The 20,000-nt window shown below is 37.7% G+C and overlaps 1 protein-coding gene across 2 annotated transcripts in view; it reads right to left on the reverse strand.

Moving 5' to 3' along the window:
- Nucleotides 1-17,683: 17,683 nt before the first annotated feature.
- The window catches only part of LOC106882096 (calcyphosin-like protein), a 14,391-nt gene continuing 12,074 nt past the window's right edge, over nucleotides 17,684-20,000 (reverse strand). For both annotated transcript variants that reach the window (XM_089358910.1, XM_089358909.1), the window contains exons 4-5: nucleotides 19,486-19,692; nucleotides 17,684-18,148 (exon numbers count right to left, since the gene is read on the reverse strand). In XM_089358910.1, the coding sequence (XP_089215036.1) occupies nucleotides 18,047-18,148; nucleotides 19,486-19,692 (309 nt within the window). In that variant the 3' untranslated portion in view covers nucleotides 17,684-18,046. The remainder of the gene's footprint in view (nucleotides 18,149-19,485; nucleotides 19,693-20,000) is intronic.

The following is a 20,000-nucleotide window of genomic DNA, read 5'->3' on the forward strand; positions in this document are numbered from 1 at the left end:
GGTGGTGGTGGTGGTGAAGATGGCGAAGAGAGTGGCAGAGGAAGCAATGACCGAAAACTGTGGTAACGGTTTTGATGGAGGTAATGGTCATAGTGGCAATAGTGGAGTAGTGATATAATAAGTGGTATTAGAAACAGCAGCAGCAGCAGCAGCAGCAGCAGTAGCAGCAGTAGCAGCATTAGCAGTAGCAGCAGCACTAGTAGTAGTAGTAGTAGTAGTAGTGGTGGTGGTGGTGGTGGTGGTGGTGGTAGTAGTAGTGGTGGTGGTGGTGGTGGTGGTGGTGGTGGTGGTAGTAGTAGTAGTAGTAGTAGTAGTAGTAGTAGTAGTAGTAGTAGTAACATGATTACCAGACACTCTAATTTCATTGTACGCTATTGCTAGAGATAGACTTCTCTCCCGTCATCCCTTGTGACGTAGCTATCAAAGGTCACCTGTCGTCAAGCTTTTGCAGGAACTTGTGCTTATTAGACTGCGAGACTCCACACTGCTCTTTCGCTATTTTACATAATTCTGAGGTATATACTGCATAAATCGCATCTTTAATTCTGTATTAATTCTTGTTACAATTTCTTCCTCTTCATTTTCAAACTTCATTTCAGCTTTACCCCGTGTATATGTCGAACTTCAGTCTTTTCTTTTTGTCTTTTCTTTTCCTTTTTTTTTCTTTTTCATCAATAATCCCTTTCGTTGCTAAATTAAATTCCAGGGTATTCTAGTAACGATGTTAAATATCTACCACAAAATAGAACTGATATTTTCAGCAAAATAAATTCGACTTATCTCAAGAGAAAATAGTTGTCGTTAAAAATGACATTCCTTAATAAAAGATAAATCAATATTTTTAAAAAAACTGCTTCCCGCAGTTATTATTTATTTATGCGCCCTTTTCAAGCCTAGCCAGGCTCATGGGCCCGGTTTCCCGGGTTCTATGGCGCATGTGCTCCCCAGCTGGACGGGACGCCAGTCCATCGCAGCTTTACTCATGAAACAGTGAGAGAAAGTTGGGGCGAAAGAGTACAACAGGGGTCACCACCACCCCCTGCCGGAGCCTCGTGGAGCTTTAGGTGGTTTCGCTCAATAAACACACACAACGCCCGGTCTGGGAATCGAAACCGCGATATTCCGACCGCGAGTCCGCTGCCCTAACCACTGGGCCATTGCGCCTCCACGCATCCCGCAGTTAAGGGTAATGAAATTTTGAGTGGATATTGCTGGTATTGTAGTTATGGCCGTCTCGTCTTTTTATCAGACATTGAATTACATTATCATTTTCGCGATTCCCTTTCTTTAAAACAATAACATGTGTAATATGAGAGAGAGAGAGAGAGAGAGAGAGAGAGAGAGAGAGAGAGAGAGAGAGAGAGAGATTTATCTACTATTTCTAGCCAGTCAAGCGACCTCATTGAGGTTCTGTCATCTTTAAATTACGTCTGATGCTATTTCATTATTATACTATTGTAGTCGCCTCATGTAGTCTTCTCAGGAATATATGCTTTTCCACGTATATCTCCGGTTTTTTATTCTTCCCCCTTTCCCCCTCCTCCCCACAGAATTCATAATTTCTGTTAAATCTCTGTAGAAAAGATGTACTTATAAGGAAATTCTCTCCCGACCACTCAGTTCTGACTTATCGACTCGAGTTGAGATATAGCTTGGTTTGCATTATGTGTCTTATCATGAAAGTAAATTCGCTTCTTTCATACCTCTGTCCAGCCTAAATATTTCCCTGTCTACGCATAAAAATTTCGTAGAAATTTTACTAGCTAGGCGCTGGTGTTTTATCGGTTTTCTGACTAAATCACTATTCCCAAGAGGACTTTTGCTTTTATATTTTATTTATAATCAAAACATTAATATGTATGTTCAAGAATTCCTAGCGTTTTATACATTACTAGACACTACGCACGGATTTATTTTAATCTTCCTCAATATGGAAGAATTGCTAACATCGCTCTCTGTCTTTCTGTCTGTCCGTCTCTCAATTTATCTCTTTCTAGTCTATTCTTTTTCTCCCATTCTCTCCCTCTTTCTCTATCTCACCCCTTCTCTCTTTCTCTCTCTCTCCATCTCTCCCTCTCTCTTTAATCATTCTTTTTTTTTCTGTTCATATCACTTTTTCTCGACTTAGATTTTTCTGAATAAGGTTTTTCACTTCATTATACAACAATCTACTCTGTTTGAAGAGTGTATTGATACCCTATTTACATAATCGACCAGTTTTCGCTATTTATCTCAATTGTTGGTGAGCGAAATAATAAAATCAAAAGTCAAACGATATTTCCCTCCCCCCCCCCCCGGATTTTCCTCTAAAAGAATCTAAATCCTTGACCTCAAAAATACCGAAAATGAGCATGAAGAAATTTATAAATACCACTCTTGTGGATATTGGAATGATAAAAAGATGTTGCTTCGTGACAAGGAATGACGCTTTGTTATTCAATGAAAAACTAAGAGAGAAAAAAAACCCATTTAACTTCTCAAATAATTTTAACTAATAGAAAGCCACTGTTTCGTACACACTAACCCTTATCTTTATCCGAAGATATAGAAAGATATAAATAGATGATCTGTAAATTTAAATCTTAGCTGATGCTTTGTCTACTTCTCTTAACAGTATTTACTATTCCGTAGACAAATGGAAGATGATCATTTTGGTTAGCAGTGCTAATATATTTCTTCTTTTAACCACACAAAGACGAAATTTTGCCGCATAGAGCAGTCTTTCCGTTACGGTCCATCTCTTTAAAGCTGGTATTTCATGCTAATTTGTTCATTCAAATACATAGAAAATTCGACTTTGTGAATAAAAACAGCAACAGCAGCAGCAGCAGTGGCAGTAGTAATGGTAGCAGCAGCAGCAGCAGCAGCAGTAGTAGTAGTTGTTGTTACAATGTATCAGATCAACTCCAATTGAGCAAACAAATAACAGGAGGCGATCCAGCGTATAAGACTATCAGAGTTAATCTATCGAATGACGCATCCGTTCCTTATATTAAGACAGCATGGCGTGACTTCAGAAAAAATATATTAAAAAAAAAAGTAGCTGTTATTTCTACTAGGTTGAATGACCACGTCAAGGTTACTTTCGTTGCCTCACAGAAGTTTGTGTTGTTGTCATTGATAATTTAATCCGACACCTCTCCTCGGAGACGCCATTACGCTATATATATATTATTGTATGTTGTCGTTCAGTTTCGACTTTACACGGAACAATAGCAACATGTAAATAGTTATACGATGGAGAAAAGTATTTACTACATAGCCTTCATCCTCGACAAAATCAGCACTCCTCTTCAATCGTCATTCATTCTTTTTCTTTATACATAGAAAGCGTTAAATCGCATTAGAGCGAAAGATTGATACCATTTCTAAGTGACAGCTGCAGTTTACCTTGAGCTGAGCTGGCATAACAAGTCAGCTTTGTCAATTTAGACGCATTGAAAGGATATGCCCATGAGATTAAAATTAAGTGTATATTTAACTAGATCGGTTGCTGTCTTTCTGTATTGTGGGTGTGTAAGAGTAGGAGTGTTTACATTGTGTATTCTATATTGTATGCTAGTGTGTGTGTGTGTGGGGGGGGGGGGTTATACGTGAGTGATGGAGGTTGTTTGATGTAACGTGGGTGCAACAGCACACATTCGTTGCAAGTACGATGTTGTTAAAGAGAAGACTTATTTGATAGACAAGGAAGGTTATTGTTGTTGTTGCAGTTATGGCCGCCAGGCAGAACGAAGAACCATCACATTCTGTTTGTTTATGCTATCTCGACAATCAGATTTATCAACTCAACTTTAGTGGCATTGTTATGACAAGGCTTGGTAAAAGATTCTAATCCTAGTTCACCGATTAGCTGTGTATCAAATCCAAGTTTTAACCGAAAATGTCATTGTTTTTTCATAATGTTTTTATCTTGTCGGAAAAATAAGTTATTGACGACTACTCAGTCGGTAAAGTATCAGCTTTTTTCTGCAACTCGTGGTGGATCAGGTGTGTGTATCATACTATAGGCAGGATACTGTCTGATTCAATATATTTTTCGCTTTATTTCTTGGAAAGATAAGAAAATCAACATTTTTACAGTAAATACATCTAGAAACCGTCATTATGTAAAACAATTATTTTATCGACATTTATTTACGCTCCTCACAAATCTTAATAATGATTAGCACCAAACCGCATTATATGAGTGTGTCTGTGTTTGTGTGTATATATATGTGTGTGTATATATATGCGTGTACATATATGTATATATATATATATATATATATATATATATATATATATATATATGAATGTGTGTATATATACATGTGTGTGTGTGTATGTGTGCGTGTGTGAAATTAAGCACATGACAAAAACAAATGATGTAAGGAACTTCATTAGCTTACAACTGTTTCTGCTATAAAATGCAATGGACTCATCGTCGAGTGCTTATGTATCACCCTATTGCTTCATCGGAGCTTCAAAAATGAAGAGCACTTCAGTTTTGAATCGCCATTGAAGCTCTGATAAAGCTCTAGTGAAGCTCTGATGAAGCTCTGGTGAAGCTCTGATGAAGCTCTGGTGAAGCTATGTGTTCATTGCATCTTATAGCGAAACAGCTGTAAGCTAATGAACTTCGTTACATAATTTCTTATTCGGTGTCGTTTGTTTAATTTCTTATTACTGCTATGTACTCGACTGACCCTTTTTTTCTTGAGACATATATATATATACATATGTACATTGAGTTCTAACACCAGGTTATTAGCATCCCTATGCTTAAATGAGATATTATTATTAGTATTATTATTATTATTATTATTATCATCACCATCATCATCACCATCATCATCATCATCATCATCATCATCATCATCATCATCATCATCATCATCATCATCATCATCATCATCATCATCATCATTGTTATGAGCGTAGCTTAGTAGTCAGGGTATTCTGCTCCCGATCGTAAGCTCGCGAGTTCGATTCCTGGTGGAATGTTGTGTCCTTGAGCAAGACTCTTTATTTCACGTTGCACAGATTTGCTTGTCAGTTGTTTGACCTTAACCAGTTGAGCATATCTCTTAATGGCTGACAATATGTGCATCTCTGATCATGAGCAGAAGTAGAAGAGGAGCATCATAGCCATGTACTGAGAGGAATTATTTTGGGTTTGGATAATTCACCTCTGGAAACATGGGTGTTTTGTTCAACATCCTTTTGAGCGGGATGGGCTATTCGACCTGAAGAAAATTCTAACTGGGCCCCACCTGCAAGGTCATGCGCTGTTTATCTTGATACGAGATCACCATGTCTCACACATATGGTTGTGATGCATGTGTCTAGCGTACCCTTACCAGACGGGTAGTCATGGTGGGTATAATGGGCTTCGTATATTTGTACCCCAGTGTCACTTTGAAGGACGAACTACTCTCTCATTCAATAATAATAATAATAATAATAATAATAATAATAGGCACACGGCCTGAAATTTGGTGGGAGGGAGCTAGTCAATTACATCAATCCCAGTGTTCAATTGGTACTTATTTCATCAACCTCGAAAGGATGAAGGGCAAATATATGTGTGTGTGTGTGTATTACTCTTTTACTTGTTTCAGTCATTTGACTGCGGCCATGCTGGAGCACTGCCTTATATATATATATATATATATATATATATATATATATATATATATATATATATATATATATATATATATATATATATACACACACATACATACATGTATATATATATGAGTTATCTTTGATGGTAAAAAGGCCTTCGACTTTGTTCCGTGCGAGGTTCTTTTTTTTTTTAAAGTGAATATTCTACTCATTCTGTATAATATTTATAGCTTTATCTACTTCAAGTTCCACCATTTTATACGATATGTATATGTATATATGTGTGTGTGTGTGCGCGCATGCACATACACACGTATATGGTTTAGTGCTAATCATTTTAAAGATATGTGAGGAGCGTAAATAAAGATGAAGGGATTTCTTACATAACCCGTTGAAATAATTGTGTGGCAGTCATTATTATATCGTTGATAATAAGCAATTAAGTAAGAAGCTGCTTCCGTGCACAAGAATGACCATAGAAATAAATATGTATTCCTATGCATTTATTATGTTTAACTGTTTATATATTACGTAGGTAGAAAGGTGTACTTATGAGATACTGAAGAATATTTTTGCGTACTTATGGTAATAGCTGAAGATTTACAATATGGAAGACATAGAGAATGATCTCATTAAATGTATTATGCTGCATGTGTTCTGCATTGTTATAAAAAATAAGAGAAAAAAAGAGCACTCAGAGAGCGCAAACCTCCGCCAAGGCAACACCAATGTCCTCTCAACGATTAGCTATGAGATGATTCTTAAAATGAGAATATCTGAAATAAACTCAACTGCTCTCACAAACGAGAATACTAAAAATGAACCCGACCGCTCTCAAATATTAAGTAAAAAAAAAAAAACGGAACGATAATCCAGAATCCTTGTCCGGTACCTGATCGATCCCAAAGTCTAATCAGTTTGTGCCAGTCACGAGGCCAAACATCCCTGAAAGTTTCATCCGAGTCCATTCAGCGCTTCTTGGGGTATCTTGTCCATGGACAAACAAACAAACAAGCAAATGCGACTGAAAACAATACGTCCGCCTTAGTGAAGACGGAGGTAATAAAACAGTTGAATAGAGAGATGCGATGTCTGTCGATCTTAGAACACAAGGAAGATTAATCTTTGTCTAACATGTTTTCATCCTCTCATCCACTTTATTGGGTTTAATACTTTTGTTGCCATATTTCTGTTTAAATACACCGCTTTGCTTTTGTTAATTTTTGAAAATAATTAAGAATTTAGTAATATAACTGATATTATTTAGCTGATGTAGGTTGGTGAGCTGGCAGAAACGTTAGCACGCCGGACGAAATGCTTAGCGATATTTCGTCTGCCGTTACGTTCTGAGTTCAAATTCCTTTCGTCTGCCGCTACGTTCTGAGTTCAAATTCCGCCGAGGTCGACTTTGCCTTTCATCCTTTCGGGGTTGATAAATTAAGTACCAGTTACGCACTGGGGTCGATGTAATCGACTTAATCCCTTTGCCTGTCTTTGTTTGTCCCAGACAGACAAACAGGAAGAAAGAAAGAAAGGAAGAAAGAAAACAACTGCAGCAAATCCAGCGAATGACGTTGAATAGAACGGGAAAAAAAACGTTCACAAATTAGATTCAGTTCATACACGTGAATATTTGTGTAATGGCAAAATAACATTATGTATAATATACATGTTCGTATTGGCAGGCCAATGTACTTTCCTGCTGCATTTAATAGCAATTTCCTTTCTAGGAACAATAGTTCTTTTGTAAAGTATCTATTTGTGTTTGAACAGATAGTCTTGGAGTTGTGTACGAAGAGGTAATTTTCTTTAGATATTTGTGTATGAAGATAAGCTAATTTTTTCTCTCTTTCTTTTTTGTCTTATTTATACAAGTTATATAATGTTTTGTATGTGTCTTCAAAGTACAGCAACGTTTGGTGCACGGAATGTGTAAAGGTTTTTGTACAACATCACTGACGTAAGACCAGGTACTGATGTCGATTGAAACATCGGTTTTAACTGTTTGTGATCTCGGTAGCATTTGTGGTCAAGGCTAGACATATACTGCTGCAGTCTGAGCTCATAGGTGGACAGATCGTGATCTCGTATCGAGAACAAAACAACATGTTTTAAATCTCTGAGCCAGAGAAATAAATTAACAGTACTGGATAGTAATGTTTATATTCCAACATAATGTGGTAGTCCTGTAAAGGGCGATGTTACTGTTGTTTTAGCCCCAGGAAAACATCTTTCCCAGCTGGCTAACGACACAGTCTGTGTTTGTATATAGCATTTGCAAGGGAGGTCATCGCTCCCATCTCTAGTTTTACATGATATTCATTGTTACTGTATTTCTCTCGCCACTGACTGAGGACGGGTAACATTCAGACAACTAGGTCTGTGAGTATATATATATAATCTTTTACTCTTTTACTTGTTTCCGTCATTTGACTGCAGCCATGCTGGAGCACCACCTTTAGTCGAGCAAATCGACCCCGGGACTTATTCTTTGTAAGCCTAATACTTATTCTATCGATCTCTTTTGCCGAACTGCTAATTGACAGGGACATAAACACACCAGCATATATATATATATATATATATATATATATATATATATATATATATATATATATATAGAGAGAGAGAGAGAGAGAGAGAGAGAGAGAGAAAATATCCAATGAATTACTGATTAGTTACTTATTATTTTGTTGGGAATAATAATATTCCTAAGGACTTATTCTTTGTATGCCTAGTACTTATTCTATCGGTTTCTTTTCCGGAACCTCTAAGTTACTGGGACGTAAACACACCAACATCGATTGTCAAGCGGAAAATCTATTGTTCGGTTATAAGACCTCCAGGTTTCTCATCAGTTTCCAAAGATGTTTTCTTTTTCCCGTTTTTGAATAGACATTCACATCTATTGGACATCTGATCTCCACAACGGTGTACGACCTTTGCTCGCAGTCCCGCACAACTACATCTGACTTACCATTGTTGTGCTTACATTAGATGGCTGTTTTTATTGAAATGTTCCAACAGAATTCTTTATTTTTAAAAGTGTCGATACAATCTGGCTTTAGTGTGCTTTGGATGTTACCGTCAAAATATTCCTTCTTTTATATAGCATTGTAGACCGACTTAGTGACAATGGCATGTTTCGTTAGCAAGTAGTATCTTACGGACATTTTCTAACAGCTATTGACGATGTGTGTGAAGACTTCCACACTGTTACATCACAATCGACATTTTCTATAACAGCGCTGAGTATTAAAGGCATCCTCATCTCATTTTCTTTTTATTACATATTCAGTCATTATCTTTCATTCTTTGACAGCAAATGCATATACTTCTTGGTTAGATGTGATATATTTATTTCTTTATTAATTTATTAATTTATTAAGATGTGATATATTTATCACAAGTCCAGCAAAGGCTGTTTTTACTGTCGATATGTTTTTGGAGAGACATTTACACAATACTCACTCTGTCGTTCATCTAATCACTTTGCATCAGACTTGTATTGTTTGTTTACACTCGAGATCCCTCTCCAAAATGTGTCTGGATCATTCGAGGTAGGATCTTTTACAACCTTTATGTTATGGCTTTCCATATTGCGATACATCGTTTCTGAGTTTCTTACAAATTTGCTATTGATGTTTTTTTGTTCTAGTAGGATTTCTTTTATAGCGTAAGTGCTCACCTGTCGCTTACAGTTCAGGTTTAAGGGAAATTAACTTACCCGTTAGTATTTCTTGTCGACAAATCCCATAGATTTTAGATAATCCATAATATAGGTGCAGCAGGTGGTTCGTGAATTTCTTATTCACTTTGCACTTAATGATAGTCTCTAACTGTCCAATATTTTCCGTGACTCTGTCAATAAGTGTCTCGAGAGAGGAATCTATTTTCGTTGTTTCTCCTGACTGCGATCGATCTCCGCTACTTCCAACTATTGGCGAATGGTAATTGAAGAACAATATAGCAGAATATTCAATGTCCAAAAGTTAGGATTTTCAATCTCTGCCAATTGTTCTTCAACTATTTGGTCCATCGCAGATAACATCAGGTTGGTCGGTTTTCTATCGATTCGTGTGGTAATTGCTCTCTCATGAATTGTTGTTAATGTAGATGTTTTGTTTAGGCTTCACTCATTATTTCTGTTTGCTCGTAATTGATAACTACTCGCTCGTTTAATGGCAGTATGTTCGTCTCAGTTTTATTGTTGATGCATCAATCGCGTTCCACGTTGTTAACGATTTTCTCAGAAGAATTCACTGGTCTGCTCTGACTCTTATATGTTATGAGATTCGGATAGTCTATGGGAATAACAGCCAGTTTATTCCCAACTGGAACCTTAGCAAGGCTTAGTAATTTTATTGTCTATGAGTGAAGAACAGAATCAAACGCCTTTTTTATAGTTTGGAGAGATATAGTTAGCAGATTTCGTAGGGAGGCGCTGCTTTGCTTTCTTAAGGACAGCTTTTTTGGATGAGTTCTTTAGCACAGCCCCAAACTCCTTCCTTTCCCTCTGCTCGCTTTTCATTTAACATGCTATGTGTTTCACAGTGATCCTAAAAGGAATGCATTCGAGCAACCTGTATATAATTTCTATATAACATTCAAGCACGCTATAGACCTGTAGTTTTCGGCCACATGTGTCTGCTAGTGTTTAGCTACTATTGATGTACGTACGTATGCTGACCAGTTCGGTGCATCTATCTCAGTGTTCATTGCTGAGGTTTCCTGATTTCTTAGTTGTCTGACACTGAAGTTCGAATAGTTGGGTGGTTGTTGTTGTTGTTGTTTCTCGAGCCATATCTAACACATAAGAGCCGCTTTCCCCGGTTTCATTGGCGTATTGGTTCCCCACCGGGACGGAACGGCGGTCTGTCGCAAGTAAGCTGCTAGATGCAGGAGGAAAGCGAGAGAGAAAGTTGTGGCGAAAGAGCCAGCAGAGATTCGCCATTACCTCCCGCCGAAGCCGCGTGGAGCTTAGGCGTTTCGCTCATAAACACACACATCGTCCGGTCTGAGATTCGAACTCACGATCTCTCGACCGCGTGTCCGCTGCTCTAACCACTAGGCAATGTGCCTCCACGTTGAGGTATCGTAGATCCCAGAAATTCTTCATCCTTTTCGTGTAAACCTATCGAAGGATCTTCCCTTGTCTTTTTTATAGAATTTATATAAGCCTCGGTTCAATTCAAAGCTCCACTGAAACTTCTGTCCATAGTTACGTTCCTTGCGATAGTTGACCCTAGTCTCCTGTCCAGCATTGATGTCTATATTATTAATCCTTCTTAAGGCGACGAACTGGAGTCATAATTTTTTCTACTCTAAGCATAAGGCTCGAAATTTTTGGGGAGGGAGCCAGTCGATTAGATCGACCGCAGTACGCAACTGGTATTTAATTTATCGATCGAAATACCGCTTAGCATTTCGCCCGGCATTCTAACGTTTCTGCCAGTTCACCGTCTTAAACTGGAGGCGTATGATATATAACCAAATATATAAGGCGGTGAGCTAGCAGAATCGTTTGCACGCCGGGCAAAATGCTTAGCAGTATTTCGTCTATCCTTACGTTTTGAGTTCAAATTCCGCCGAGGTCGACTTCACTTTTCATCCTTTCAGGGTCGACAAATTAATTACCAGTGAAACACTGGAGGGTCTATGTAATCGACTAGTTCCCTCTCTTCAAAACTTCAGGCCTTCGTCTCATAAAGCGAGATTTCTATACATCTTAAATTTCACAGAAGAATGTGTGGTGAGGGCAGTTTAGCTTGATCGGTCTAGAGCACCGCGCCGCGTAATCACGGAGGTGTGAGTTCGTGTCTCATAGCTGGCCGCCAACACACTTTTTCTCTGCAAAATAGGGGTAGCTTATCCTGTTCAGGCTATACTATATTAGCATTATCCCGCGTTTGAGAATTTAAAATCACTTCTTTAACTTTCTAAGACATCTCAACGCTTCTAAAAGCAAACTTTGTTTGTTTGTTTACGTTCATCGTAATTTGAATTTAAATAATTATTAATCTTCCATGTTGTATTTCAGTTTCTTTTTCTCCGCTTCTTTTCTTCCATAACAAAAAGTGAGGTGCTTCTTCGCATTAGCCAACGAACATAGCCATTTTTTTTTAGTTCGCTTGTATCAATAGAAAGAGTTATATGAATAGCATTCATTACAGAGAGATGAATAGCTCCCTTATGCCGATGGGGCTGACGTCGACGTCATATACGTACGTATATGTATGTTTGAAGGCGGCGAGCTGCCAGAAACGTTAGCACGCCGGGCGAAATGCTCAGCGGTGTTTCGTCTGTCTTTATATTCTGAGTTCAAATTCCGCCGAGGTCGACTTTGCCTCTCATCCTTTCGGGGTCGATAAATTAAGTACCAGTTGCGTACTGGGTTCGAGCTAATCGACTGGCCCCGCTCCCAAAATTTCAGGTCTTGTGCCTAGAGTAGAAAAGTATGTATGTATGTATGTATGCATGCGTCCGTGCGTGTGTATGCGTATGTATGGATGTGTATGTGTGTGTGTGAGAGAGAGAGAGAGAGAGAGAGAGGTGGGGTGGGAGTGGCGGCGTGAGTGTGTGTGTGTGTGTGTGTGTGTCTTTTATAACTTCGTCACTTCACAAACTGTCAATAAAGATAATTTAAGTTGCAGAAACTCTTGCCGTCTAATGCGACATTAGTTGTCTCCCTTCGCACATATCATGCAGACGATGGCCGGAGTGTATTTTTACTTATTTATTTATTTATTTATTTATTGCATTGTTATTTCATACATATGCTCACGCGCGTACACATACACACACACACGCACACACATACACACGCACATACATACATACATACATACATACATACTTGATTTTTATCCCTAATATTATTATTATATATTTATATATGTATATATATATGTATATATATATATATATATATATATATATATATATATATATATATATATATATGTATATATATATGTATATATATATGTATATATATATATATATATATATATATATATGTATATATATATATGTATATATATATATATATGTGTGTGTGTGTGTGTATTGACTTGATTCAGTTATTAGACTGAAGCGCCACCTTGAAGAATTTTAGTCGAATGAATCGATCCCAGTTCTTTCGTCCGGCTCTTTCATCTCTCCGATTTCGATAAAGTAAAGCTTCACTCAAATATTCGTATCGATCTTATCACTCTCCTGCACGAAATTTCAAGTCGTGTCTCTATTAGCAATCAAAAATCTCAATGGTACAAACAGAGAGTTATCTCCCTTGAGGTTCAGTTAAACTTTTCTCGCATTTGTTGAAAATGTTACTTGACAAATATAATGTCACTTCAGTCGACTACATCTGCCGTCTCCCAACAGGATTCTATTCTGATGGAACTATTTTGTATTATATCTATACTATTTCGTGTTCGAATACATCTAATCCGACCGTGATAATTTCCCTTTATTTTTTTCTACCATTGAACTAAAAATACTTGACCCAATGTGTCGTGTCTGATTTTAAAATGATAGGGTGTTAATTGAAGTAATTGAGTTGCTATTTTTAATTAATCGAGATACCGAAAAGGGTTTCAAATGGACTCATTAAATTCGTAATAGGAAATTTCTAGTCCGGTAGCGTTGATAATATTTACATTAATTTTAGCGGAGTAATAGCTTCTATATAACTTAAATACAGTCTTATATGACTTTAATAGATTATTCCTCATCTTTTCCGTAGTCACCTAAGAAACATCACACACACTCACAATATCACACGTATCCATTCCTCCAAATTAAGTCTTGCATGCAGAACGAGTGCAAGGGAGGTAATTGGAAAGAGTTTAAAATGCGCGACCACGATTCCTTCTTCGATTTCATTGCGTAGCACCTTCGAAAAGCCTCTGTTATTTATTTTCCCTCAAATTGACCGAAACATTTTGAATGGAATTTAGTAGACGGAACTTCTGTTGCATGCCTAGTAGTCATATGATCGTAGCTTCGATTACTGACTGGATCAGTCGACGCGTTGTTCCTCGGTAACTCATTTAATTTCACGTCTGTTCCATTTCTATTCATTTCTATTCATTGAAAATGCGGACCTGCCTATTACTGGTGCAAATTCCTCCCACAGTGGCCATAACGATTCTGCCAGATAGCTACCTGAGTAGTAGTAGTAGTAGTAGTAGTAGTAGTAGTAGTAGTAGTAGTAGTAGTAGTAGTAGTAGTAGTAGTAGTAACAACAACAACAATTCTAAATTATAAAGATGATGGTTTATTGAATAGTCTCGTTTGCATCAATATAATGAGCTTTACATAATTATTTAGAACAGTATATGGTTAATGAGAAAACCTCAAAACCCCGCAGAAAATGTGATAACATAGAAGTATAATAGAAGAATATAATGAAGAAATGGTAAAGAAAATTCCACGAGAGTGTAAAGAAATATCGTTATCGTTGCAAAATCATCAGCAGTCGTTCGTTTGGTGTGAAATGATCGGCCATTGAACCAATGAAAACGGAGTTCGTTTTAAGAAGCAACAGCCGCACCAATCTCATCCACACTCGCAACGTGTGTATGTATGCATGTATGTATGTATGTATGTATGTATGTATGTATGTATGTATGCATGTATGTATGTATGTATGATGTATGTATGCATGTATGTATGTATGCATGATGTATGTATGTATGTATGATGTATGTATGTATGTATGTATGATGTATGTATGTATGTATGTATGTATGTATTCATGCTTGCATGTATGTATGTGTATATATATATATAACACGTGTGTGTGTGTATGTGTGTGTGTGTGTGTGTGTGTGTGTGTGTGCGTACTGTTATGATGATTATGTGTTATGTATATATCTGACAGGAAAAACTCTGTCCGTTTCTAAAGGCTACCACTTCACTGGAGTAATTAACTGACTAGCCTCTTAGTCCATCCCCCTACTTTGAACATATGAAATAGAAAGGCGTAAGACAGAAGGAAGGATAAGAGAGACGTAGAGAAAAATATCATACTTTGGCAAATTTGTTCAACAGGGAGTTGGCACAGTAATTCAACCCGCTGAAAATAGCAGCCAAAACTCACAAGAAGGGCCCTAATAAGAAAGACTGTTTTTTTAAGTTGCAGTCTTTGCAATGTTAATGTGTATTTGCCAAGAGAGATTCTCCGTGATATTGAAGTCTAGTGTTTGAAGTAAAAGCAAGGGATCTATCTGAATGATGCTTATGTTATAAGAGGGTGAGATGTTATAATGTTTTCGTGATATGTTCAGTAGGTACGAAGTACTTTAATGTTAAAAGTGAAAAGATTGGCATGTAGTCAGAGCAAATTTGGTCTAATGTGTCCAGGTTGTATGAGGATGACATGCTATACAAGTTTAGAGAAGAATTGAGGTTTATGTCATCTACGTGTTGAAATAATATACATATGGTTAATATGTTAACGTAATATAGTTATATATTCCCTTATATATACGGAGTTCTCTTATGTATAAAGTGCTGAAATAATATACATAATATTTGTTTAATATAACAACATAATATAATTATAAATATATTTATATTCTCGTGAACATATAGCATTCTCTCATGTATAATACAGTGCTGAAATAATATACATACACTCTAATCTTGTGTTAATATAAATTTATTTATGATACAATTCTAGGATGATACGAGATAATACTTTTTTTTCACTAACGTTTACCAAAATGACAATGCTGTATTGAGTGACTATATCTTTTAGTGTATTCATGAAATTAAATCTCCTTCAAGTTTTGAACTTTATGAATTTTATAGATAAATGGAATACGTAAAAGGAATAATTTTGCTATCTGTACTTATTTATAGATTGTTTGTTGACGATTCAGCTTCTGAATGATAAAAAAAAAAACGAATTTGTTTGGATGTCATATATCTTATCTCACAAAATATAATTACATATACAAGCACACGCACACGCACGTACATGCACGAACATATACATATCCTCTCCCTATCTCTCCCCCTCTCTCTCTCGCTCTCCTTCTCCCTCTCTCTCTCTCGCTCTCTCTCACACACATATACACACAAACATACATACATATACACACGCGCACTCAAATATTCACACACACGTCCTCATACACATACAACCTCTACTCAGAATCGATGATAACCGCTAATTGCTTTAAATACCTATGTAGCTGCGAGCAGACAAATTCATTCGATCGACCCTCGTATCTTCAGCCAGCGACATATCCACGATGCGACAGCTGCACGATGCGGCGGCTGGTCTGTATATGTTTGCGGAGGGTGGTGATAGTCACACTGCCGAGGAGCTTCTTTCGGCATTCACAACGCGCAAAACTATTAAAACCGCCATCTGATCGCTGTTTCTACTAGTTGCAATGGTGTCCGTGAGAAGGTTGTGAGCATGCTTGTTTGCATCTGTGTGTGTGTGTGTGTGTGCGTAAGTGTGTGTTATGTAAGAGTGTGTGAGAGAGTGCGCGTATGTGTGTACATGTGGCATGTGTACGTGTGTTTGTCTACACTGTGTGTGTATGTATGTATGTATATATATGTATTTGTATACATACATACACACACGCACACACATGTACATAAATACATGCATACATACATACATACATACATACATACTTCTCCTTTTCTACTGAAGAAGGACGAACTTACGAAACGTTATCTCACTTCCTCTTTCCATTAAAGCACTAAACTAACACGTGTTGTCTTTTATTGTTCGTTATATTTACACCATATTTACAATATAAAAAGGCTTTCAACATATATACTCTTTAAATACATATACAGATTGCTAATTTTGAACTTATACTGCTTCCATCACTAATAATACATCGTTTCTCACCCTACCGGCTAAATGCGACATGAGTGACCTTTCAATTATTGCTTAACCATACCAGTAATTTCATCAACCAATACTGGCTGCCCTTCAGCAGCTGCTGATATTTTTATGCGTTTTTAACAATGTACGTCTACGAAGATACTTTCTCAAGATGGATACCACAGTTTCAACATTTACAACATTTACACACTTTAAGTATTCATACGGATTACTAATTTTGAACTAATATTTCCTCTGTTACTAATAATAAATGAAGAAATACATACATGCGCGCACGCACGCACACACACACACACACACACACACACACACACACATAAATATATATATATATATATATATATATATATATATATATACACCACCTGTCCTCGTCTGTTGTTGTTTTTTCGTACATTCTCCCATATATATATATATATATATATATATATATATATATATATATATATATATATATATTAAAGTACAATTTATAAGTCTTTTTATGCGTAACTTCAAACAGATATAAATAGATCTTGTTACAGCCTTCGCATCTTCTCATTCAAAGAAACAGAATAGATTGGCTTGACATATTTCACGTTCATGCTGTACCGGTCATTTATCTGCTTACAAAGAAACAGCTGTATATCTAGTCACTATTTATATCAGTTACAAACTATAACTCAGCTGTAATGGCCTAGCTAATTTTTTATTTCGTACATTCATTAAGTGGTGCTACTGAATAATTATCAAAGATTTGGGCACAGCAAATCTTATATTAAACAATTTGGCACAAATTTATCTCAGGTTTCCCACATGTTGTCCAATACATGCTGTGCTGAACATAATCACTATTCATATGTGGCACCTTCACATACATGTATACAAGCTTCCCATAGAGTCTCTCACTATCACAGTATAGTATATGTGCAAATTGCTTATTGTGTTCTTATTTGAACTTCTAATACCCAGATCTATATTGGGCACATTACACACGCACACACACGTGCTCACAAACACATACGCACACACACATGCATATGTATATTTGTGTGTGTGTATTTAAGTGTGTGTGTGTGTGTGTGTGTGTAGCACATAACCGGCTAGTGGTTAGCTGCCATTGACTACAATTGGCATAGTATCCTCATCTCTCGCATTCTCTTTCTCTCTTTCTTTTTCTTTCTCTTTTTCTCTCTTTCTCTCTCTCTCTCTCTCTTTCTCTCTCTCTCTCTTCCTTTATTTACTTTTTCTTTCTCACATGCTCTCTCAGATATCCACTAGTAATCCAGTCAGCTCCATGGCCTACACCTCAGCATACATTTATACACACACATTCTCTCTCACTCCCCCACTCACTCTCACTCACTCACTCAATCACTCACTCACTCACTCTTTCTCTCTCTCTCACCCTATCACTTTCTTTCTCTCACCTTCCTCCTCTCTCTCTCTCTCTCTCGTTTTTGCATCTCCCTCACTCTCTCATTCACCAACTCACTCACTCACTTAAATACTCGGTCGTCCATCATCCATCGTCCTTCGGCTGTATGGTCTACACCCAGTGGATAATATCAACTACAGCTTCCAGGCTGACCTCATCATCAGATCGAAATAAGCATCTGAGTCTATTGAAGCACTAACGCCAGAGTAGTAATTCTGGAATTCTTCTTTGGTGACCTGCAAAAGAAACTCTATGAGGTTACTCATTTTGCCAGAAATAATACCCAAATCTCCCTCAAGGCTGTTAAATTTGAGAAGATCTATGGTCATAGCCATGATGGCTTTATCTACTTACAAACATGTGAGACTATATTATCCAATATATCTGTCTCTTTTTCAAAATAGGAAAGATGCAATTTGAAAGAGAGTTGGCTGCTATTTCTAGTAGGTTTCTAGCCCCCTAAGAGTTCTTGCATTGCTCATAATCAAGATTGTTATTGTTACCGGTGAAGGCGCATGGCTCAGTGGGTAGAGCGTCGAGCTTACGGTCGTGAGGTTGTGAGTTTGAATCCCAGACCGGGCTGCGTGTTGTGTTCTTGAGCAAGACACTTTATTTCACATTGCTCCAGTTCACTCAGCTGTAGAAATGAGTTGCGACATCATAGGTGCCAAGCTGTATCGGCCCCTTTGCCTTTCCCTTGGATAACACTGGTGGCTGGAGAGGGGAGGCCAGTATGCATGGGCGACAGCTGGTCTTCCATAAACAACGTTGCCCGGATTTGTGCTTGGGAAGGTAACTTCCTAGGTGCAATCCCATGGTCAGTCATGACCGAAGGGGGTCTCAGCAGTATTGTTACTGTTATTTATCCCCAAGTCAAGTCTGTTTACAACAAACATCTTCAGGGTCCTTAAACATCATCAGGGTCCTGTTATACTAAATGCTGATCCAGCAACTCCAGACTGGCCTGTAATCAGATGCCCCTGAGACATCTCACATGCTGGTTACCATAGGTTGACCCCATCAGACACTTTCAATGCCTTAATAAAGCTGGTTTGAAAAATAGACCTAACTTCAATGAATCTCTTTACCTGGATGGCCAGGCTTGGAAGACCCACATTTATACAGATATAATAATGCCATTGTGAAGGCATGTGGCTTAGTGGTTAGGGGTATTTGGCTCACAATCGTAAGGTCATGAGTTCAATTCCCAGCAACATGTGTCCTTGAGCAAGACACTTTATTTCACATTGCTCAGATCCACTCAGCTGGCAAAAATGAATAGTACCAGTAATTCAAAGGGTCAGCATTGTCACATTCTGTGTCATGCTGAATCTCCTTGGGAATTACATTAAACGTACATGTGTCTGTGGCTTACTCAGCCACATGCTTATCAATTTCACAAGCAGGCTGTTCCATTGATCAGATCAACTGGAACCCTCGTCATCTTAAACCAACGGAGTGCCAATAATATCATTAGTGATCCCTGGCAACCTCTAAATAAATAAACGAGCTCCCTCAACAAAATCGTTAACCTTGGTAATGGTAATATGATGATAATGATTATGGTAGTTACCTGACCATCTTTGTTGTCCGAATCAAAGGAGTCTAAGAACAGCTGTAGGCACTGATCCTCTGTATATTCACCGTTCAGATATTTGGGATGCTTTTTAACATTGTAAACACCTTTCAAATCTTCAATTGTGATAATCCCGTCGTGGGTCTTGTCCAGTTTACTGAAAGCTTGCATTATGATGTTTATCCTGGCCTGGGACATGGGTGGCTAAAACAATATGAAACACACCGGGTTACAACATATTTGAATGTGTGTGTGTGTGTGTGTGTGTGTGTGTGTGTGTGTACACATGTATATGCCTATATTTATAGTGGTGGTGGACGGTGGTGGTGGTGGTGGTGGTGGTGGTGGTGGACGGTGGTGGTGGACGGTGGTGGACGGTGGTGGATGGTGGTGCTGGTGCTGGTGGTGGAGGTGGTGCCGCCGCCACCACCACCGCCACCCACCATCATCATCGCTATCATCGCCATCATCATCATCATCATCATCATCATCATCATCATCATTGCCATCAT

The sequence above is a fragment of the Octopus bimaculoides genome, chromosome 10 (genome assembly GCF_046866305.1).
Source record: "Octopus bimaculoides isolate indiv1 chromosome 10, ASM4686630v1, whole genome shotgun sequence".
NCBI classification, from domain to species: Eukaryota; Metazoa; Mollusca; class Cephalopoda; order Octopoda; family Octopodidae; genus Octopus; species Octopus bimaculoides.